General features: G+C 48.0%; 1 protein-coding gene across 2 annotated transcripts in view; it reads left to right on the forward strand.

Moving 5' to 3' along the window:
* Positions 1 to 24,634, forward strand: part of ADAMTS17 (ADAM metallopeptidase with thrombospondin type 1 motif 17) — a 274,992-nt gene that overhangs the window by 181,039 nt on the left and 69,319 nt on the right. The window contains exons 15-17 of one of the 2 annotated variants that reach the window (XM_090028144.1): positions 11,206 to 11,326; positions 12,544 to 12,618; positions 18,413 to 18,493. In XM_090028144.1, coding sequence (XP_089884270.1) covers positions 11,206 to 11,326; positions 12,544 to 12,618; positions 18,413 to 18,493 — 277 coding nt within the window. The remainder of the gene's footprint in view (positions 1 to 11,205; positions 11,327 to 12,543; positions 12,619 to 18,412; positions 18,494 to 24,634) is intronic. The other variant, XM_090028145.1, reaches the window with a different exon arrangement.

Genomic DNA, 24,634 nt, shown 5'->3' on the forward strand with positions numbered 1-24,634 from the left:
ATGCTTGACGATGTGTGTTGATAACAACGCTGCAGCTGCACCACTGGCAGCTAGCAAAGGAGATGGGTAGGAGTCAGAGCAGACAGGCATAATCCAGTCTCTCACTTCAAGGCAATCCTGCACTGCACTGCAGCGTCTGAGCTGGAATAACCCCCACATTAAAATCCCGAGGGTGGGGGCAGGGGTCTGGAGGGCTTCACGGGCAGTGTCGACACCAGAGAATGCAGCCAAGAAGTCCCCTATACAATGCCGTGGTGTGCTTGCACCAATGCTGCTACATTTTTTGGTCCTCTTGTAGCTGCACAGAAGACAGCCAGGGGGTTGGATGCACACTTCTCCTGAGTGCGTCGTCTTGCCCACTTGCAACCAAGATAATTAAAAGAACCAAGATATTTCCCTTCCTTGTCAGTCAGCTTGGGGCTGGTGGAGTCTCCAGCCAGACGGACATGGACTTGACTCATGCCTGCAGTCTGGTGGCTAGCAGGAGACGTGTCATTCATAACTGCATCAGGAACCTGCTGATTCCTTTGAACAAGTTCTTGGCCTTCATCTAGGTCCCCAGTTTATCCTTCCTCACTCTCCTGCCTGCTTGTTACAATCCCACCACACCTACCAGTGCACTGAACTGGAAAGGGAGTGGGTACTAGAAAAATTTATCTAAAAGAGCCAAAGTGTACAGTTATATTGGATCCCTTATCTAATTCATTTCTGAGCTAGTTAGCTGGTAAATGCTCTGCCTGTGATATCTCTGGCACCTTGGGAGTCTCAGCACCCTCACTTTGCACCAGCATGTAGCCCTGACACAAGACCACTTGAGCTGATGACCCTATCATTTGAATCTGTGCTGGAGTTTCTAGCCTAGTGGTTCTCCACCTTTTTAGACTCAAGGCACCCCCTTGGAAAATACCAGGCCTTAGTTGTCCCTTGTTTTTTAACCGTAGAAAAATAGTAATGCAATTCTTCTGTTGCAAAGAACTCAGAAAGACCACAACAGGACAGACTGTTTTTAACAGTATGAGTTCCTATTGCAAATATCTAGGTGTATCCTGTGACTCAGATTTGCACACCTAACAATGCTAACATTGCATTGCACCCTGCAGCACCCTTGAAAAGATCTCAAGCACCCCAGGGTGCCACCACCCCCTGGTTGAGAGTCACTGTTCTAGCCTGTAGCTGTGTCCTTCAAAATCATCTCACACAGGAGTATTGTCAAAAGTCAAGAACTCGGTTCTGCAAGCACTGCTACAAGATGTTCGCCTGTGGAAAGAATCTGCAATTCTGCAAATACCACTGGAAGCTTTTCTCATGAATAGCAACATTTTTGCTTTTCTCCTTTCTTTTCATTAAGACTGGGATTTTCAAAAGGATCTCATGACCTTAGAAGTGGCATCCTGGTGAGTCAGTGTGACTTGTGCTTCTAAATCACCTAGGCACATTAGGCAATCCTTCCCTAAACCTTTAACATTGTTTTATAAAGTAGCATTACTAAGTGCTCTTTTATTTAGGGGGAAATAAAATCAGGCCTGGGGAAGAGAAAGCTAGCAGTGAGGACTCTCATCTTTGTACCCATGGGAGCAAAATGTTTCCATCTTTAATTCCTAAACCCTGGATTGCCAGAGCACCTTGGTACTGCTGAATGACCAACTTCCTCAGAGCTGCAAGAGGTTAGGGCAGGACTGCGCCTCCTCTTCCTACAGGCCAGTGCCAGGGGGAGCGCTCAGCCAGCCCCAGGAGCATGGGTGTCATGGGTAATGATTCTGTTTGGGATCTTTCCAATAGCAAAGTGCCTCATAACTGGAAGGCAGAAACCCCATAGCATGGCACTCTGTATCAGCTTTGCAATTTTATGAATGGTTGAAATGAAATGAGACCTATACGGCTTACTAATCAAGAGGTGCCAGTGTAGCCACACCAAAGTGGGGCAGCCAGCATGTGGTAAAATGGCTTATCTGATACCCCGGTGACCATGCTCGTTCTGTTGGAGCGCATCCTGAGCCCCCTTGGATGTAAGTGGTAGCATGTATCGTGTGTGTGTAATACTGCAAAGCAGCGACTAGCCATATCTGTACTGTGGGGTTTTGTACCTTGCAAACAAACTCATGCATAAAAATGTGGCTACAAAGCCTGGGAATGGGCTCAGCCCACCTGGTAGCTTGTTGGTTGTACCCCAGGGATGGAGCTTGCAATACCATTTGGTGTGGACCTAACCCTGTTCCTTGTGAAACCACTGGTTAAATTCCCAGATGCCCAAATGGATCCTGTTTCCAAATGCATGACGCCACTGGAGCCTGGTGACAACAGGACTTCAGCTTTTCCTTGGCATGTCAGTACTTGATGTTGTCATCCTCGTTGTAAATCCTCATTGGAAAGGTCCTTGATCCCCCCACATCATTCTGGAAAACAAAGCATTTCATCAGCTCTCTCCTAGGAAAGATCTCTTGTGTTTTGCACTTAGTTTGGAAAGCCAAGCTGGAATCGGCATGTCCATATGAATGTGAATATGCAACTTAGGGCAGAGGGAAATCTGGGAGCTACATTTCCACGTCCAGGTATTTGTTTAACAATTGCAGTGAGCCTGCTGCACACGCATGAGTCGTTCATTAGTTGAAACCTCGGAATGAACGTTTGAAAGTTCATCTTACACGTTTATAAAATCATAAGGCCTAAAGTGAGCTCAGGGTTCATCTAGTCCAAGCCCTGGCACAAATACAGGATGTGCTGTTCCTACACCATCCCAGAGAGATGCCTCTTCTTGAAAACCTCCAGTGCTGGAGAGTCTACAGTTTCCATTGTCCTGCTGTTTCTACAGTGAGGAAGTGGATCTTGTGCTTTAATCTAAATTTGCTTTCCTGCAGTTTAAATCCGTTGCTTTGCAATCTGCTCTCTTCAGCAGGGAAGGATGATTGTTCTCCCTTTTCTTTATGTTAAACCTTCAAATATTTGAAAATGATATCATATCCCCCTAAACATCCAAACTAAACATACCTAGGATCTCTTGACCTTTCCTTGTACAGCTTGCATTCCCGTCCTTGTTGTTCACCTCTAGATCCTCTCCAGTTTCTCTGCATTTCAAGAGCACTCACCCCTGCCCTCCTTATCTTTCCCTAGGTGATTATACATTGGCCTGGGAGGTAAAGGGTTGGGAACAGTAGATCCAGATTAAATTTGGTTCTTATGATGTTGTCAGCTCCCTCCTTTTTGCTTATCAAGGGATCATCAGTACAATAATGATAAAGAATAATAGTCATGACTTGCCTCCCACCTCACTGCATCTCAGTAGGAAGGTAGGCAGGCAGATGTTTCCAGCTGTGCTCAAACAAACCCTCACAGATGACATAGTTTCTTGTATTCAGAGACATCAGGCTGTCTTCCTCCTTTCCACCAGTGTGAAAGTCGGTATCCCTAAATCCTGTTTTGCATATGGTGTGAAGCTCAGCCTGAGATGTCTCTAGTTGTGGAGACTCCACAGCTTCCTTTCATACTGTATTGCATTTCCTGTTGGTAATAGTTGTGGGGACTCCACAATTTCCTTTCATACTGTATTGTATTTCCTGTTGGTAATTTTTTTCCCGGCAGTCTTTTCGCCCCGTGATTCTTGTTTTGTTTATATGGATTGGCAAAACCTTCTCCTACAGCCTTCTAAGTATTAGAGGATGGTCATCCTGTCTCCTCTTTCATCTCCCTGTAGAGATGGACCTAAATCAAACATTAGATCAAAATACAATGCAGTTTCGGTAACGTTTGAATCATGAGCTTTAGGGCTAACTGGTGCCATCTGAAATGTGAAGGCAGTTTGTATCCAAATCCTGTATTCCTTAGACCTGTCCTGATCTGACATCAATATGCTGCACTCTCCTAATCTTTCCCCATCAGCCTTCTTTTATTTTCCCCAAGCCGGCTGTTTATTATTTTAGTTGCTCTGTCTAGAAATCTCTCCAGTTGTCCTCTCTTTCTCTGGTAAGGTGGTGCCCATAAGCCTTGTTCAAAAACAGTATTGTCAGTAATCATCTTGTAAATGCATGTGCCAAAGGAAATGTTTTCATGCAGAGACAGGAATCCACAGTTTTTATTTTTAGTGGTAAAATCTCTGCTAATCAGTTACTAAATGAGAACTCTCATTTCAATAGAAGTTTATGCATTTCTCAAGTTCTGGGGGCTGGGGAGCCTTTGGTCCTGGGATCCTACAGAGGTACAAGCCCGCTGTCCCACTTGAAGTACCTGTGAAGGATGAAAGATAAGATGTGCTTACGCTTCTTTAGTTGTGACTCATTCAAGTTAATAGGATTTCACTCCACAGACAAGCTATACGTTTAAAGGTCTGTGCCACTCTTTCTTTTGTCCCCAGTTTTGAGTCAGAACCACCTCAAACATGACATCTGTTTTTACCCCAAGTCACTTGCCTTTTCTGCTGTGACTTTTTCCCGTGGTCAAAGATTTGCCCCAAACTCCGTAACAATAGTAATGTATGTCCCAGTTCTCTCTTAACTAATCTAGTTTTGCTTCACTGAATTCAGTGGGAGGTTTCCCAGCCTATTCTAGTGTAACTGCAAAAAGAAATCAGGTCAACAGTATCTCGAGGATTTGTTTTTAGATTCTGGAATGTACCTGCTAAAAGATGATATTAAAAATGTCTTGAAATTAAAATATATTTTCAGCAGTCCTTTGCAGTCAAGGATGATTGTCTTCCATAGCTGTCTTATCTTTATGTCTGAAGATGGCTGATGAGGCCTGTCTGGGATCAACAGACTCTACTGCAGCTCGGGCATGTGTTTCCGTGTGGGGTGGATAGTGGTGGATTCTTGATTTGGTCTGTGAAACACTGTTTCTGCTGCTCCCGCGTTTTCATCTCCTGTCGTTGTCGTGACGTTTCAAAGTACTGAGATCCCTACAGCAGACTCATCCTCCATTTGGGGCAGTCCTGGGCAATAGTCTCCTATGAGCTGATGCTGATGTCGCATTTTTTAAAGTTGGCCTTGAGGACATCCCTGAAGCATTTTCTCTGTCCTTCCCTTGAGCGTATGCCTTGGTTGAGTTGGGAGAATAAAATTTGCTTTGGGAGTCTGAGGTCAGACATTCAGATAACATAGCCTGCTGATCATCTGTTGGTGATCATTGTCTCAATACCTACAGTGTTTGCTTGCAGGAGGAGGACACTGGCCTTGGTGTGTCAGTCTTCCCACTGGATTTGAAGGATCTTCCACAGATAGAGTTGATGGTACTTCTCCAACAAATTCAGATGTCTCCTGTACGTTGTCCATGTCTCAGCTCCATATAGCAAGGTGGGGATTGTGACTGCTTGATAAACCATGAGTTTGGTTTCAGTCTCTGAAAACCCATTTCTTCAGGCATCCAAAGGCTGCACTTGCACATTTGAGGCAATGTTGGATTTCTTCGTCAAGGTCAACCTTCGGCGAAAGATGGCTTCTGAGGGACAGGAAATACACGGTGTTCTCCAGGGTCTCACCATGGATCTTGATTACGGAGCTGGGGACTGTTCATTAGGACTTTAGTCACCTGAATGTTAAGCATCAGTCTCATTTTCTTGTATGCCTCGGTAAAAATGTTGACAATTGCCTGAAAGTCTGTTTGCGAGTGGGCACGCACTACAGCGTCATCAGCATACTGGATCTCAATGATTGAGGTCAGGGTGGTCTTGGTTTTGGCTCAGTCGGCTGTAGTTAAACAGCTTCCCATCCATTCAGTAGTTGATTTCCATTCTGGCTGGACGCTTGTTGGTGGTCAGATGTAGCGTCCCAGCAAGGAATATTGAGAAGAGTCTGGGAGCGATGGCTCAGCCTTGCTTAACTCCCATATTAACCTCAAAGGGATCTGTGATGGATCCACTTCTGAGAACCACCACTCGCACTGCTCCATGATGGTCGTCCTTGCTAGACGACCATCATGGAGCAGGCAGAGCATGGTGACAAATGTCAGTGGGCATCCATACTTCAGAAAGATCCTCCCCAGTGCTTCTCAGCTGACCGTGCCACAAGCTTTCATGAGGTCAAAGAAGGCCGCATAGACAGGCTTATATTGTTTCCAGCATTTCTTCTGCAGGTGGTGAGCTCTGAAATCGTGTGCCTCTTGATGCCCTAAACCCAGGGTTTTCAACCTTTTTGGATCAGTGTACCCCCAGTGGCCAGACGCGAAGCAGCAAGGGGGAGGGGGTGGTATGCGGCTGAAGGAGCAATGGCAGCTGCCGCGTGCAAGCTTCCCTCACCCCCCACATCCACCCAAGCGGATGGCACCTGTGTGGCAGTGCGGGATGGTGCATGGTGGCGCTTTGTCCCTGACCACCTGTACATACCCCCTAGGGCCTTCTCAAGTCCCCCCTGGGGTACATGTACCCCCCATTGACAACCCCTGCCCTGAACCCATGCTGAGATAGCTCTTCAGCAAGGAGAAAATGGTTCAGGAGGGTTCATACAATGGTCTTTCCTGTGGTGAACAGCAAGGTGATCCCTCTGTAGTTCCCACAGTCAGACTTGTCTCCTTTATTGAAGATTGTCACAACCATGGCATCCCTGGGAACATACAGACAAGCACGCACGTGCCTCTTGCAGTGTCTATATTGAGTCCATGAGTTTCTGTACCTGGGAAGTTGAAGAAGTGTAGTTCTGAGAGTGGGGCATTAAATGGTTTGGAAACCAGAAACCAAAAGGAATTAAGTGGAGACGGAGTGAGGAGGGTGGTACACAGCCTGTCTGCACCTGCAGCTTGGAGAACCCCAGCAGTGGAAGGTTCGCCTTGAGGAGCACCAACTGCTCCCCCTCACTGGGGTCCAAGGAGGTGTGGCGGGGTGTCACAACATCACTATCAATGCTGAACACCCTCTCGCTTGGAACGCAGGTCAGTGGACCGGACAGGTGTTCCCAAGCAACCGTGGCCAGATCCTGCCACATCTGGCTATGGCTTGCCCAGTAGGCCAAGGGGTCTCACAGCAGTGGCTCCACGTCCTCGGCAAGATAGGCAGCCACTGAGGCCTGAGCACTACCTGCCTGATGGTGGGGTCTGGTGCCTCTGGACCCCACAATGGAAGCCATGCCCTTGGCCCACATTGGCAGCATCTGTGGTGGAGGAGGAGACTGGCTGGTGGATGGCATGCTAGCATGGGACAGCCGATCCCCCTCTTCCACGTCCCCCCACCTCCGTCCTTCTGCCTTCCTGACTATGTTCACCAGCACCCCTGTAATCCAGGGTTTTGCTACCACATGCGCTCCCCTTCACCTTTAGGTCACACATGGTGGCCAGCGTGTACCGGACCACGAGGGATCAAGCCATTTCGTGATGCCCTCCTTCAGCTACCTCACCAGTGCCTGCACGTCTGCTGGCAGTGGCTTGCCCCGTCCAGGACACTGATCCCCTGGAAGTTCTCCATTTAGTTCTGAAGTTCCCTTAGTACGGGGATCACCTGGCTAAGGAGGGCATCGGCAGTGCTGAGAGTCTTGGTGGCCTCAAGGAAGGGCTTGAGGACCATGAAGATCTGGGAGATGGTATCCACCCAGCTGATTCCAATCTCCCTGAACAAGGCCATCGCATGGATGGCCTTCTGTTGCTCCACCAGTCTCTTGACCATCAGGTATGTGGACCTCCACCGAGTCTCTGCATCCAGCATGATTTTGTGCTGCCGGATGTTCAGCTCTGCCTTTTTCTCCTGCAGCATCTTGCCCCCCTTGATGCTCTGGTGGAAGTAGCCCGCCACCTTCCTACATTTGAAAATGAGCTTGCTGGTGGTGCTGGCACTGTCACTGGCAGCCCTGTCCCCCTCCAAGGCATCCCTGACAATGAGGTGGACCTTGTGTGACACACAGCAGAGGCCAACCAAGTTGGCATCATGGAGTCCCTTGACCATATTGGCCACATTGTTGGTGACCAGGAACCTGCGGGTGAGCTCGCCCTGCCCAGCGAGCCACCCCTACACCAAGTTGTTCATGGCCCCCATCATCTCGGTTCCCATGTAGGACTCATTGATCACCTGGGCTTGAAGGAGAGCCCACTGATGCCCTGACTGATCACACCAGTGCCCTGTGAGGAAGAGGTATGCACAATCTCCACCCCAGCTACATGAGATGTCCGAGGTGAAGTGTAAGGCCACCCGTGGACCTGCCTTGCACAGCCCTCAGGTACTCCCTGCATGCCTCATACAGGGAGGACACAACCGTCCTGCTGAAGGTGGTGCATGCGGGCACTTGGTATGATGGGGCCACAAACGCCATGAGCCACCTGAACCCTGGCTGCTCAGCAGAGGAGAAGGGCTGGCCATCCACAGCAAGCATCTCCCCGGTGCTCTGGGCAACCTCACTCGCCCTTGCAAGATGCACCGCTTTCTGTCTGCCTTTCCCTTGCTGTTCCAGGGTTGCCTGCCTCTGCGTCAGGGGGACAGGGGCTTTCGAGCGAGAGGGGGACTTATTCTGGGGCATGCTCCCACTGGTGCCAGGCTGAGGAGGAGCAAGGGCAAAAGGGTGGTGCCTGCAGAGATGTATCAGCTTCCCTGTGGTGCTCATGCATTTCGCTCCCTTGCCCCAGCTGGTTTTGGCTCGGCAGTGCAGGTAGGTAGCATGTGTGGGATCATCTGCAACCTCAAAGCGATCCCAGAGCACACTACCCCTTTGCTTCTGGGGTGCAGGTGGGGCTCCTGCCTTATCTCCCTCCTCAGTAGGCAGAGACACAACAAGAAGAGGAGCTGAGCCACCTGCCCCCACAGCCTCCTCTGCAGTCCCTTCCAGGGAAGGGGACCTGGATCTGGACCACAATCAATATCTAGGGAAACTTTGAGGGGTGTGGAGCACAAACACTGCTTCCCCGTTCTTTGAGCTGCCCATCTCACTCGGTGCAGCTGCATGGATGTTGCATCGCCTGCGCTCTGCAGCGTGGTGCTCTGGGCATTCACTATTAAGGTTGTGCAGGACGGTCCTGATGTTCCAGGACCCAAAAATGACGGTGTGTCTTTGCTGGTATTTTCAACCGCGGTAAAGGTGATCCCACTGGATGCGGTTATCCAGTCAGGAAGACGGTAGGTCCTCCCCAATGCTTCAGTTATCCAGTGTTATCCAGTCAGGAAGGCTGTGTTTAGGGCCCCTTTGCTCACCCCACATGGGGAGGGGGTTAGAAGAGCGGATCCTGCAGCGGGCTGCTCGGTCACAGTTACAGCTGCCAAATCGCACTCCTGTCTCGTCCAGATGCTAGACGACCTTCTTGTAACTGCCGCCTCCGCGTCGGTTCATAACTAGGAGCTTCCCAAGCCTGCTCCCATCACCGTTGGCTGGTCACCAAAGGGCTTGAGGGGTGTGCTGGAAAAGCTGTTTTCATGGAAGATGCTTGTGCGTGACTTCTTTCATCGTGAAGAAGCTGCTGCACATCAGCTTCCACGTGGCTCTTGCCAGAACAAGACCTCGATCCAACGGCAAGGAGACTAAGATAACTGGGATCTCGTTCCACTGCAGCCTTCATCCACTTTCACAACCGTTGAGGCTCTAACATCTTGCTCTGCCATTGAGGACGTGTAGACCCATGGCTGAGGGCTGAGCAGGCTTATTATAGTGGTGACCTGTACTCACCATGTTAGTACCATCAAAGGATAGATGTGGCTTTTCAGGAGGGAAAGCATTGCCATCTGCTGTCCTCATCCCATCCTGGTGTTGCTGCTGCTGCTTGGTCCGCGACTGCTAATTCATCAGAGTTAGCCTGCTTATTTCCCAGCTAACCTTCCCTGAAGGTCACCTGCCACATGGACGCACTGGGTAGCAGTACAGCTCTGCCCCACAGAAATCTATCTATCTAGCTACACATCAGGCATAGAAATGTACAAAAATGCCATGCTAGCCTAATATTTACTGAGTATTTACCTAATGTCTTTGCAAGTAATTGGCCTTTTTGTAACAATCACTCATGCCACAAGGAAAATGCAATGAATAGTATAACATTATCTATGGATGGGAGCAAGATTGTGCAGCTTTCTTGTAGTAATCACTTTAGACATGTCTTGTTAAGTTCTGAAAACCCCTGAAGTCAATATGCCTTTTCAAATGAACCATTAAGTTAAATCAGAAAATATCTACAGACAACAACATCAGAAACAAACACAACGGACACATCCAGAAAATGCCACATGTGCAAACACACAGCAGTTTGCAGGCGCAGTCTAGGTTACCGCGGATTACTGTGAATTGAACCAACCCCACCATATAAACGCAGGTTTCTGTAATGCAGTTAGTGGGAACTGCTCTAAATTATGGACCTTAGTGCAACCCTCCTGCTCTATTCAGTTAAATTTTTTTTCAACTACTCCAAAACTGTAAGAGAAGATGAATATTCAAGCCCCCACTGGAGCCTTGATTTGAATAAGCTGGAGATTACAGCCTACACAAAATCTTGAATGGTCTAGCACCCATGGTTCAGAATGGGTGCTGAGGGTACGTCTCTGAGGTGCGTATCACTGCTTGTTTCCCGGGGTCCAAAATATTTGCAAGGTTCTTTGAAATCCACAGCTGGAAGGTGCTATAAAAATGCCAAAGGATTTGCATGCTCTGTTACATTTCGGCATGTTAGTGTGAATGCGTGCAGGGTTCTTTGATGCCTTTCCCACAGTTGCATCCAGGGGTGCATCCAGAGCGGGTGCGGGGGCATGGTTGCACTCCCTTTGGCTGTGCTGCATGGCAGGTCATGGTGTGGGGTTTGGCCAGCGTCTCTGCATTCATGCAGCTCCGGAGCTGCCGCTTGTCCCCTCCTTTCCCATCTCGCACAGCATCTGGTAAGAGCAGGCAGCAGCCGTGCTCATTTCTTAGGCTCCAGAGATATGTGAAAACAGGCCCTGGCTGGACCGCCCCCTCCGACCAGCTGGTGAGCTCAAGGCTCACTGCTCATGCAGAGCCCTGGCAGGAGCCGGCACTGCCCAGACAGCGAGCTCGGAGCTCTTTCACATGTGCAGCCCAGCCAAGATAGGGTTGTGGGGGGCCCTAGCCCCCACATCCCATTCCTGGATCCACTACTGGGTGCATCTTCTGTAGCACAGTCATACTGGTAATGAAGCAAGAGTGTTTTGCTGAATAACCAACCCGGTGCCATCCCAGCTGAACGCCTTCCTGACACACAGCCTTCTTTTCCTGTTCAGGTTTGCAATCAAATGTGTATCCGGGGCTCAGCCTGGTTTAGAGACATTTTAGCCTTGCACTCGAAATAATGAGGACCTCTGGTTGTTATCATTAGAAAATCGGCTGCGATGGGATCATCGGTTCAGCCGCCAAAGAGGATCGCTGTGGGATCTGCAGTGGTGATGGCAAAACCTGCAAAGTGGTGAAAGGCGATTTCAATCACACCAAGGGAATGGGTGAGTAGCGTCAAGCCGGATTTCCACGAGCGGGGTGTTCTCCTTAGATCTCACCTGCCTGGCATCCCGGGGCCAAACGAGGTACCCATAACTCCCATCCATTAGCGGCGTCGGCTGTTCGTGCCGTTCTGCTTCTGCAGATAGTAATGAGTTGGAGAACCCGAGTCGTGCCTATTACCTCCATGGCGATTCTGTAATGTTTTTAGGTTGATCTTTCCAACAGCTGGATTTGTGTTGCTGGGATAAATCTGAGAATGAATCCATGTAGAGATGCGTGAGAATCTCTTCTAGCCATGGGGTGGGGAGGGGAACTGTATTACATTTTAGTGAGAAAATAGCCAGAAACAGTAAGAGCTTTGATGGGGCCAAAAACGTATTTTCTTGGTTAGAGATCATTTTTGTTTGCGCTTTTGGAAACTGCTTTTTTACTAAGAACACCTAAAATTGTTGAAACTGAAAGAACGCCCTGATTCTTAAATGTTTTGCTCCTCATGCTCGCCCTTCTTTTCCCTTTCTCTCAGTGCAGACAATGAGAATTGCCTTTTGGTTTAGTACGATTCCAGGCCCCAGTTTGTGCAGAAGTTGAATGCCATGTGAGTTAGTCCCGCTGATTTCCACACCGACGTAAATGTATTGCAGAATCAGGCCGACGAGGTTCTTTGGGTGAATCTAATATCTTTTCTTAGACCAACTTAAATAGTTGGAAAACAAATGGCAGAATCAGGGCCTTCATCAGTTTCCTTTTCTGAATCTGATGAGTTGGCCCAAAGCTACAGGGTTTGGATTTCAGACACCCCAAGGGAACACGTATTTGGCTAAGGGAAAAAGGGCTTTTTTTTAAATTAGACGCTTAATAAATGTTTGTTAAAAAAAAAAAAGATTTTACAGCATCTAAATTTGGGGCCAGATGTAGCAAACAATGTAGAATAAGGACAGCAAAGATCATACCCTGAGTGTTGAAATGGCTACACGAGTGAATGGTGGACTGCCATTGAGTGCTGCCATCAAGACCAAGTATCCGTGCAACACCGAGACTCTGCGAGCTATGAAGTGCTGCTATCCGTTCTGAGAACCGCGTCAGCACCGGGGCCACATCCTGCAGCTGCTCTCTCCGCGGATCGCTGTTGTCTGCAGAGTCAGCCCCTGTATGTCCTGTGATTGCTCACCAAGCCCTATTCCTGGGACTAAACCCCTGCCTCCTCCTTTCTGTTTCTCAGTAACCAGTAGTCACTGTAAGAAGGTTTCCACGTGTGTGATGACAAAGGCAAAGGCTGTTCCCAAGTGTTTCTCATGTAAGGTGCCCAAATGTGTGTAGTGTCAGCGGGCAGATGTTTGGTGTTGGTTTTCTGTCCTGCTCCTCCTCTGGTTGGGCTGGGTGTGGACTCTGTAGCATCTGAAAAGCCATGGATAAACTTCAAGGCCTTTTACTGTTCAGCTCAACTTGCTGAATTCAACACAAGGGTCGCTCTTTATATACTGACAGAAACCCAACCATTCGTGTATCAAGCGTCATGCCTCTGCCAGCCCGTCTGTAGTGTCTCGGAGGGGTGTTCATGGGTTCGTTCTGATGCCTGATGCCTGTCTCAGTACAGTGCCTTTTCTAAAGACCATCTCTGTCCCTCTGCCATCATTCCCAAGGACAGGTAGAGCACCAATAAATGGGACAGGTACCTAGCTAGTGTAAATTTGGAAGCACAAGGAGCCCTGACAGTTCACCATGATTTTCTTCTTATGACATCCCCATCCAGACTCGGGACCACCCTGAGACTGCTTAGAGACCTGCTAGCCGAGGCACTATTTCTTTTTTCTTGCCTGCATCTGTATTAATTTTCTTGGCCAGGTGAGGCTTTCCATTGACGGCCTTTGTCCCACAACCCAAAAGAAGCCAGTTGCTTGTTTGGCTTTAAATTTAAGTCAGCCCTCTAATAGCAGAAAAGCAGCAAATCAGCTCTGCAGATTGCTGGAGCGATAGCTTTCTGGAGAAAACTGCACTTCATTAGTAGCTTCCAGTTTAAATATACTGAAAAAAATCTCAAACGTTTTACTAGTATTGTTACCCTTTGCTGCAGTGCCTCTGAAGAAGGAAAAAAAGGAAATGCAATGAGGCTAGAGTTCTGGAAAGAAGCAGTTTTCTTCTAATCCTGCTAATCGCATAAACCTATGGATACTGAGGACAGGACAGAAGCACTGAGCACCATGAACAGCTTTGTGGGCTTCTGAGCAGGCTGCGCTTAAGAGGAGTCAGCACAATACCGATGTGACACTCAATAGCAATGCCAGCAGGCTATGAAATGTATCCATGGCTTCACAAAGAAATGATTGTCATCCAGGCCCTTTGTCCCATGGCTAGAAGTGAACAGTAGTGGATTACTAATTGTTGAGGACCTTCATGGACATCACTGGCACCACTGACACTAATTAAAGGCCATGGGGACCGATGATAAGAACAAACATATGCAACAGCTCCTTTGTTCTGACAGCTATGTCTGCATGATCCTGTAGCAATGCAGGTGAGCAAAATCATCCCAGCATTGACCCTGAATAAAGCAAAATTAAAGTTGGAGCAGTTTTGCCACACTTGTATTGCTACAGAGTCATGCAGATGTAACAGCTGCTTCCTTCCAGTTTGTATCGACATCCTTTGATAACAGTGCAGTTATTACCACTGTCTCTGCTCAGGCTGCCCCTGTCTTTGGTGTCTCTTTACAGAGAATGAGACCCTGGGCCAGTAGGGCTGAGTATATGCTATCCCTGTTCAGCAGAGAAGTAGGGAGCCCACTCTCCATGGCCATCTGCTTCAGAAAGAGACTTTTTATGATTTGGCTTATAAGGCGGGCATACTGGCTTTGCCCCACCAAACTGTGAAGTGTATTGAGGGGGAAAGATATGAGGCATCTTGCCCAGAGATCACCACCTTCAGCCATGGGATAATGTCCCCGTCACCTGCGAGTTTACCTGTCAGTATGATGCAGCCTAGCAGACCCATTTGATAGTAGTTCATTGTCACGCTAAAATTCACGCTAACTTTCTTTTCTTTCTGGACGTTGTTAACTGTGCCTAAGAAAGGGATCTCCTATGTGAGCTTGCTTTCCTCTCACAAATCTCTCCAGCTTTCACACGAAGATACGGTAGCCATTATACACACATTAATCTGCTTGATGACAAAGCCATCTCTTTGTTCTCGTGTCTCTCCTAATACAAGTTACACCATATAATTTGTATCTAGGATTCGCTTCAATCACGGCGTTACATTCCTGAGACACTGATGTAATGCAGATTATCCAGAGAGATCATTGCATGCCAAAATAACTGTTCCTAAGGTGGAGTACAGTACATATAGCTCTATAAATTACCAACTAATGAAGTTCTCCTGTTGTACTTTTGAAGCTTCATCTTGAAAGCCTGAGTTATGGATGAAATTACTCAAAATGTGGCCTGATGGTTGCCAAATCTCATCAGGATTTAAGCAGCTCCCCCATTGAAACAGAGTTTTAACCCACGTTTGCAAACGACAGCGTTGCAAGCCATTAGCCTAAGACCAGGCCTACCTTTGAGACTCTCTTAAATCAGGACCAGCACTGAATCTAGTTTTGGGCTGACTACCTGACACCTGATGATCTTTCTGGCAATCTGCAGTTACAATTTAAAGACAACGTTCATCGCAAAAGAAAAACAAAAGGAAGAGAGATGTTTTGCGTGATATCAGGGATATCCCTTGAGCCACAATATGTTACTGGCTCACAAGCTGGGGCTGGAGTAGTGGTATCTATTGGAGCTTGTGGTGAATTTGCATGTGTGATGCATGTAGGGCATTTGCAATAGGATTTGGCCGCTAATGTACACAGTCTTGCTGGGATTTGCAACTTAGAGCTTCAGGAGCTTTCTATGGGACATGCCCGAGAAATATATTGCATCCCCTTGAAAGGACAATTCAAATTCATACCGGCACGTAGGGGCTTAGAGTTCTGCTTTGTTCATGAAAGGAAAACAGAAAGTCAGCAGTCAGTCCTGTGCCATACATCACAGTGAGCCAGTACAGCGTGTTTCTTCTTATTCAGGAGCTGCGAATACAACCCCCGGTGCCATCAGGCAGGATTCAAACTTACATGCAGAGAAATATCTGGTAGAAGACCAAATTAAACAATCTCCCAAACGAAAGCCCTATTAATAGCTTCAGCTCGGCTATTTGCCATTTTTGAGAAGTCAAGCACGAGGCAGTGCTTCCCCGTGGTGTTTTATGGTGCCACAGTGGTGAAATAAGAGTATGTTTGTGGCATCAGCAAAACCTGAAGAGCTTCAAGAGTCAAGAGCCAAAGCCCTTCCACGTTGCTAGGAGTCCTTCAACAGATTTTAATATTTCGTTTGGATTAGGAGCTTAGCTCTGTGCGTTTCTGATTCGGTGCACAATGTTCAAAAAGCCAGAGTGAATACATTGACAGATACCGAGAGCTGGGGCATGTTCCAAAGCGGCTTCCTAGCGGTGGTGGCCTGGTGTTTCCGAACCGACTTGCAGTGAGGGCCTGCCGTTCAGCACTCCTCGCCGTGCGTTTCCACCTGACAGTAATTGCCGGTCGGGCTTGTATGCAGATGCATGGGGTGTGGCGAGAGAGAGCTGACATTTTAGAACGAGCTGCTCTGAATGTAATTTAGTATCTCGACCAACAGAAAGAAAAAACCCAACTCCTGGCACTATGCAGGTTAATGTCCGCCATCTGTTTGCTTTGATTTTTCATGGATTGCGTTCTCTCCGTGGAAGCCAAACCTTAAAGGTGTGGTCGTTCCTGACAGACCGTGCTTTGTAATTAGCAGAATGCCAAATTCATCAGTCTGGCCCAAGCACTGGGACTCTGCTCACTGGCCTGCTGCCGCTTTCTTTTTGTTTTTCCTGCATGGGAGGATGTCCCATTTGGGAGGTAACCCAAGGAGAAGCGAGCAAGTTTTTGCCTGGGTTGGGACTAGAGAGGCAAGCAAGAAAAGGTGCAAAACGGCAATCCACAGGTAACAGCCCAGGGTTGCAGGTGAGGCCAGCGGACAAAATCAGCTCCCTACTCAATATGCCTTGCAAAGCCCAGGTGAGTCTCAGTAAGGGTGAAGTGATCAGCCCTGCCCTGCCTCACCTTTCCATTCCCACCACCCCCCCATTTCACCACTTTCCACGGCGTGGGGCTTGCCAAGTCTGCCAGCGCGGCCTTTCTTTTGCCTGTTTCCCCTCCGATAAGTAGCAAACCCATGGCAGGTCATTTGTATTTCCCCTTAAAATAAGCCAACTTCAGCAATTCTCCGGCGTTAAGGGCGCTTTCTCTAGGGTGCCGTCTTATTTTCAGAAAGGCAGGGCCAAAAGGGGCCCAGCTAATTACGCTATTTAAAACAAACCAAACAAGGAAGGTAAAGCTAATTACTTACGCTTTAAAAGAAGCAGTGGGGAGGGAGAGAGGGAAAAAAACCCCATGGGAAGAGCCAAGCTCCACACTGAGAAATGAACTGGGTGGCCAATTAGAGGGGATCAATCATAGTCTTAACAAGATTAGTGTCAGTGACACAGGCCCAGCTCCTGGGCTTTGAATCAGACCCTAATGCTCTTCAGCCTTTGCTTTAAAGGTATTGCTACCACCCCGTGGAACATGTGTAATCCCAGATGGCCCCGGCATGTTTCTGCACTGGCTTCTCTGATCCTGCCGTACAGATGGAGCCTAGATTACATTTCCCGTTAACTTGAAGAGCCACCCGACAGCTTTTGTTATGCTGCAGTCTGCCTGCAATCAAAAGCAGCCTGACCAGACCCGAGCATTGTGTACGGGAGGGCACGTTGCTTTTCAGTCTGATAGCTGCAGCCCCTTTGGGTTCAGGACTGTTGGAACTGGAAGTGTACAGGGTCGCTCTAAATTACCCCCCATCATCTTATTACAGCAGTGTATCACTGAGTATTTAATGACCAACGGTCTGTAGGCTTGCACAGTTGACACTGGCTGTAATAAAAAAGTTTGCTCTTCCTTTGTTATTTCAGTTAATATAGGTCCAAGCCTCGGAGGTGGAAGCAGAATGTAGAAGTGAATGGCCCCAAAATTCAGTCGAGGCTGTCGCTAAATCACTAAATTACACCTTTGCAGTGAGGAGGTTTTAGGAGCAATAAATAAATCAAAGCAGCATCAGGCAGGCAGCTTTTTTTATATGAAAAATAGTTAAAAATTAATGGTAGCCCTCGCATAATTAAACATTAAACCCCCATGAGAGGGAAACCCCCCCCCCCCCGCTGAATGTCATAAAAATAAAAGCCAATACTTTCCGTAACAATACAATGGGATTCTGTAGAAAAGTCTTAAGAATGTAGAAGGTCAGAAGCTCAGTGGGTTTAAATGGACAGAGTTCATGGATTTGGCGTGCAGGATTTAATGGTGAATGAGATCAGCCTTGTAGGGTTTTTCAACCACCCAATAGTATTAAATCCCAGCTGTAGAAAATTGCTTGATTTAAGGGGAAGGAGGTCACCGTCCATTAAATCGCAAAGGCCTAACATGCAAATGAAAATAAATATATTCCTACCAGCCCTCAACCTTGCTTCCTGCCGTTTAGTTAAGAACCCTTCCTCCTAGTTTCCCTTAAGTGCATGGATTAAAATGCAGGCTTTAATGCAAAGCAATCACTTTTTTTAGGTAAAATCATCAAACACAAATGTCATTTCAGAGGCCCGCCAGCTGCCTTCCCATGATGTGCATACAGCATTGCTGCTGGCAATCTCTTTTTTTGCTTCGGCTTCTAGAAGGTGCCTGACATAGTCCACACACGAGCAGCAAACAGTGCACAAGAAGCACGTGTAATTAGGCACAAGCACAACCCGTAGCAATCACAGCTGAGGAGCGCACATGTATTTTTCCCCCTCCTCAAGCCGCGGCGATTAGTCCCAGCAGTGCAAGTCCCAGCATTGAAACTTGGTTGCCAAAACAGTTACTGCATTTGAAGTGTTTCCCGTCCACAACAAGACATGAAAATGAGTTGGGGTTTTATTTTGTGCCAAGGAGATACTAAATTACTGGATGCCTCTGATTGCGTGTGAGATACTCTCATCCATGTGTCCTTTTGTTGCCCCAGGTTATATCGAAGCAGCTGTGATCCCCGCGGGTGCTCGCCGGATCCGAGTGGTGGAGGATAAACCTGCTCACAGCTTTCTGGGTAAAACAGAAAGAAAAAAAATTTTTGCTTCTAAACTCAGCTTTTGCTTGTATTATGCCAGCTCTTCTCATTGTGATGGAGAGGAGGAGGATCCTGTTTCCAGGAATCAGCTGTTGTGTTTCTTCTTGCAGTTTTTTACCATTTCTTTGGTTCGGTTTAGGGGTGGTTGCTAAAACGTATGTTTATAGGGTGCTGGTTAGTCCTGAAGGGATCACAAGAGTCCTTGGGATGCACTTGACTCTAGCTTGGGACACAGAAGTTGCCAAATGACATGCAACACAACAGGGCAGGGCAAAGAGTAAAAAAAGAATGAAACAGCGGCAGGAATGCCACTAGGAAGAGCATAGCACCCCGTTCAAACTGGAATTGAACTGGGACTTCGTAGAGCATACCCCTGTCATCCTCTAATACTACATTTTCCTTTCATTTTACGCCCAATCCCTGACCCTGGTTCAAGTCCGAGATGGGCTGTTTGCAGCCATCAATCTATTGCTTATATTGTTCTGAATTTCCCGTAGAAGCTGAAGGAACAGAAATAATGGGGTTAATCCTCGGCCGTTCTGTTGATCGTGGTAGGATTGCCCCCCATGGAAACAGAAAGAGGTTCTGGCCCTGGGTTAGTACTTCCATACTGTAGTTTAGGCCACTGTGGATCAGAGGATGCCAGCAAGTTCGTTATGGTCTTACTGACCTCTTGAATTAGGGATTTGCCAGTATGGATCATTACCTGGAAATGCCTTTAGCTACGTGTCATCATGGTATCCTTTCATCTCACCAGCTTTAATGGACTCCCTCTCTGGGGTGATCTGAAGGGAAGACAGACTGCTATTATTCTCATGTCAGGTGCTTTACCCAAGATCCCACAGCGAGCTTGGGGTGGAGCAGGGAATTAAACCCAAGCTTTCTATGTCTGAGCAGGCCCCTTACTCGGCAGACCACGCTTCCCGTATAAAACTAGTTCAGGTTTATGGCAATATGAACTCCACCATGTACTGCCTTAGTCAGGGGGGTAGGATGCTAGAACCTGGATCATTTGTATCTGAGTGAGTCTCTGAATTCACAGTCAGTTGCCAAATATACGAATGAGCTGTTTCCTGTGGTTTTTTCCTCCAAAGGACACTGCTTCTCCAATCAGCTGGAGCTTGTCAGAGACCTGATGGGGCTGATGGAAAAAACCACGTCAAATGGCTAGAGCACCTCCATGGTCCTATGCAGATGTTTGCGGGGGCTCTGTATGCACCCAGTTACTTTGCACGCCCCCATCTTCACCATGGGGTCAGGTACCTAACCCTGCAAACAAATGGGTCCTACCACATCTTCTCTTCATCTGCGTTATGCTGTGCCGCAGTTCCACCTTGTAAGACAGGATACAGGAAAATTGCAAGTTGCCTGGTTGGCCTCTGGCAAACGTTACATTTATCACATGTTCCATGCAAATACCATGCAGCCACATTGCTGTTTCAATGAGCAGTTTCTTTGTGGCTGATCCACCATTTTTGCCAAGGGATCAACTGGTTTAGCATCTGACATGTTATGGTTTTGGCGCATCTTTCCTTCCTTTTCATGTCTTCGTGACAAGGCATTTAGCAGAATTCACGGATTTGTTGGAAGCTGATAGGACCGTGCGGTGAGCATTTCTGCTAATGGCCTCAAACTTGTGATCTCTGGGCTCTCAACTATGTGTCTTAGTGACAACCACCCCAGACCCCATTTTCTCACGTGATACTTTCATGTAATGCACAACAAATGAACATCTGCCAGGAGCCTTTCAAGTGTAAAAGTCCCAGTGGGATCAACGTGAGACTTTTGTTGCCATTGAGAAGCAGGTATACCTCCTGCCCCTTTTGCTTTCTAAATACCTACCACTTTAAATGGCTCCCATCATCCACATATCTGTGGGCCTTGCTGAGGCCTCGGTCTTATAGCCCTCCACACAAACATACCCAGCCAAGGCAAGGTAGGACTGGTATTTGCTTACAGCTTCCACCATGTGGAGCTTCTTCACCATGGCAGCTTTTCTTGCCCGCCAGTCGGTCCCCTTTCACATCCATCTGTGTCATCTCGGTCCTCCTTCTGCCAGGGGCAGGGGGTCGGACACGATGATCCGTTGTGGTCCCCTCCGACTCTGAATCTATGAAACTCTTGCAACATGAGCTCTTCAGACCTGATTCTCATTCCCACATGCACCTGCCTCATAACCCTCTTCCTCTTAGTGGCCTGTAGGAGCTCCTTAGCCTCAAATACCTGGATGCTGCTTAAGAGCCTTGGCACGCTGATTGGATCTTAGGCTTTCTGTCCTAATGCTGCTATTTTTTCTGCATCAGAGGAAAGCATCAGCACTGGGCAAGACCTCCCATCAAGGGTGCTTCCCCTTGGCTATCATGCCACTTTTTCTCTGATGGTGGACCACGCGCCACATGCTGAAGCAACAGAGGGTGAACCTGCCGGCTCCTTACCCCTAGGTTCAAAGCCTGGCATCTGCACCCCCCTGTTCCTTGGTAGGAAGCATGTGTTGGAGCTCCTGTTATTTCTGCTAACAGCGCAGCCAGCCCTCTGGAAGCGGCGTCCGCCTACACAGATGTTTGACATAGCAAAGCGGTGGTGAAACAATGAGAGCCAGTGTTACCTTGAGTTTTGCAAAGACTCTGCTTCTGGGAGCCAGCCTTTGTGTTTGTCTTGGTGGGAGCCACGTCGAGCACTTCTCAGGGGGCTCAGGCTTTATCAGATGCAGTGTCATTGCTGAGAAGCTTGCCTTGGATGTGGGGAGCTCAGGCCTGCTCTCTGTTGCAAGCATGTAACTCTGTGGCTTGCATGGGTATAACCCCACTGTGTGTTGCATGAATAGATTTGGCTATAATTGAGAGCAACATTTGACCCTACGTGTGTGTGCCTCACCTAAGGCTTAGGCATACAGTTGACCTCAAATGAGATGGACCCTCGTGCAGATTTTCATTCCACGCTTGCACCAAATCAGTGTGAGCTGCTTAACAATCCCAGGATCATTTTTTCTCTCTCATTGTCTCTATAATTCTGCCCCTTTCCACCTGGTAAAAGAAAGGCTGAAACACCCCAGCACCAGGATCTTGCTGGGGTACTGTTACTGCTAACCCAGTCATGCACAATATTTAAAATATCTGGGCATTTAAGTAAGGGCAAGAGAGTTTCTCCCACCTGCAGTGCTTGTTAGTCATCTGGCTTCATGCAAGTCCCCCAATATTATTTCAGCTCAAAGTTCATGGCTGGTAGCCAGAAAGACCTGCTTGTGCCTTCCAAAACGCTCTCTTTCTCATGACACTAGCCACAGAAAAATATGCAGTGTCCTGTTATCCTAAGCCTCAGGATATCAACAGTGAGCCTTTGGCCAGATAGACAAGATATCTGGGAAATCAGATTCCACCCGCTGTGATTTCAGTAAGGCACGAGGGATGCACTTGCATTTTAACACAGGGCCTAAGCTTGGAAAGATTCCCTCTTTTAATCACACTTGTGAAATTTAGCCCAATGAAGCCCTGCTTCCAACCAGGCCTGGGTATAGCACTTTGGAAATGAACTCAATGTAATTTGAAATCTTTATTGCATTTGCTGGGAGCAGTTCCTGAAGAATTTCCTCCCACCCCCTCACCCACATTCAGCCCACGCTGGCTGACTTAGCTGGCTTTAATACTTAAAAACCACCTTGAACAGGAAACGCCTCTGCAGTCTGTGTCCACGGGCTGGGAAGTGAGTCGAGGGAACTCTGAGTGGAAATAAAAGGTTGACTGGATGCCAGGTTTAGATATAGGTTGATTGGTAGGTTCCTGTCCCCTAGCCTAAGAGTAAAAGAACAGTTAAAGGAATTTAGTTTGGTTTTATTTCTTAATTTTCTACTGTACAAGTTTGAGCCAGAGAGCAGAGATGCAAGATAAAAAAAAATACCTGATACCTCCAGAAGAAAGTCATGTCTCATTGGCAGTCTGTCCTGGCTGCTCAGTGTTAACCATTTCTGTAGGCCTTCTACTCCTGAAGAGTTCACAGTGTAGGACAGACAAAATGTGAGCTGTCAGACATGGGTTCCTGATGAGGAACAGTAGCTTCGGTTATTGTTTGGACAGCCCTAGTGCAAGGTGAAGGCCTTGGAGGAGTTGGGTAGTAGTAAGTAGCCAGAAGGTGCATGTCCCATTGCACAGTGCAGTGGTTAGTGCCGGGACAGCCCTAGTGCAAGACAAAGACCCTGGAGGAGCTGGGGTAGCCAGAAGGTGCATGTCCCATTGCACAGTGCAGTGGTTAGTGCTGGGACAGCCCCAGTGCAAGACAAAGACCCTGGAGGAAATGGGTAGCCGGAAGGTGCATGTCCCATTGCACAGTGCAGTGGTTAGTGCCGGGACAGCCCTAGTGCAAGACAAAGACCCTGGAGGAGCTGGGGTAGCCAGAAGGTGCATGTCCCATTGCACAGTGCAGTGAAGTGGTTTTTGCCAGGACAGCCCCAGTGCGAAGTGAAGACCCCAGAGGAGCTGGGCGGTAGTAAGTACCCAGAAGGTGCATGACCCATTGCACCGTGCACTCTGCTGCCTTTGTGCTGCTGGATGAGAGCTCCTTCAGAGGAGAGGAGAATTCTCACTTGGAGTAAAGCTGGAAGAGCTGGCTTCACATCCAGCCATCCTTCCAGCCACACTCAGGTGTAGGGGTGAAGAAGAGAAGGAGTTATGCCACTGCAGCTTGCAGAGGACCTACCATCTTGTGAGGTAACCCATCTGCTACTCTAGTTTAAACAGAAGGCCGGGCTGCCAGAGAGCTAGACTTTCCTCCCTGATTGATTGTGTTCATTCAAATTCAAACAGTTCCTGGCGAAAAGAAGAACCTGTCCCTAGGCTCTGTTTGCAGCTTTGCTGCTGATCCATTTGGGTGGCCTTTTTCCTCGCTCTGTGCCTCAGTTTGCCTATAAAAGGGGAGTAAAGTTGCTTATTCGATGCTCTCGTTAACCCCCTCCCCCCGGGGTCTTTTGCAAGAGTAGGAGTGCGTGCCTCAGATGCCGAGTAAGGCGCTGTTTCCCAGTAGCTGCAGTTGCATCCGACCCGGGACTTTCACTGGACGGACACTTGGTCACGTTCTGGGTTGTCCTGTGCCCATGAAACGCTTGTCCCAGCATGCTGCAGAGGTGGCTTCACTGTTGTGGGGAACAAAGCAGCCTCCTCACAACCTGCTGTGGCTCTGGACGGTTTTCTATCAACAGTCAAGGGCTTCTTGTCTTTTTTTCTTTTTTTTTAACAATCAAACAAGTTACAAACTGTCTTGTGGTGCCATTAATACCAGGGCAGTCACACTACTCAAATCTGTGCGTAGAAAGGACCATTCTTATGAGACTCTCCCTGTCTGAGTTGAGGAAGTTTATGGGGCCAGAGGCCCCGAGCTAATGCCGTTAGGACCCCCAACATCCTCGTGGTACTCTCTTGCTTGCTCCTGCGGTCGGGGCGATCTCACCTCTCAGTTCTCAAAGCCCGCTTCGTAGTAATACCCACGTCACGTGTTACCTGAGTCTTCGGCCACCTCAGGTGAGGACAATCATTAACGAACGGTCCCCTGTGATTATACACATGCTTCACGCTTGATTAAAACCCATTGAGAAAAAAGGCCAGTCCTGCAGTTGGTGGGAAGTTTATGTCCTGCCCTCCAAACTTATTAAAGAATAATACAGAATGTAATGAAAGCCCAAGGGAGTGTGGAAGCTGGCCAGGGCTTATCCAAAGCCCGGTTAAGCCCACAGGAACTTTTCCATCAGCTTGACAGAGTCCTAGGCCAGTCCCGTCCCCCGTTCCCCCTACACATTCATTTAATTAGAAGCAAGGTTCATATTTTTTAACTGGGTCTTCAACCTTTCAGGTTAAGCAAACACTTTATTAAAGAACAGACTGGTCAGGAGGTCTAGTTAACCTTGAAAACAGAAAGCTGTACCCAGTTGCTGAGAAAACACCTGCAGACGACTGTCCCCATCATCCATGGTACGTGAATCTTCACAGGGAAGGCAGCCTGGATTTTTCTTTCTGCAAGATCAGGATTTGACTCTGTGACTTGCAGCACTTTTGTCTTCATCACCAAACCTTACCAAATAGCCCCTCACTTTTACAATGAGTGTGCAAATGGGAAAATGAATATGCAAAGCTCCCT

This window comes from Crocodylus siamensis, chromosome 15 (genome assembly GCF_052110815.1).
Source record: "Crocodylus siamensis isolate JL-2025a chromosome 15, ASM5211081v1, whole genome shotgun sequence".
Lineage (NCBI taxonomy): Eukaryota > Metazoa > Chordata > Crocodylia > Crocodylidae > Crocodylus > Crocodylus siamensis.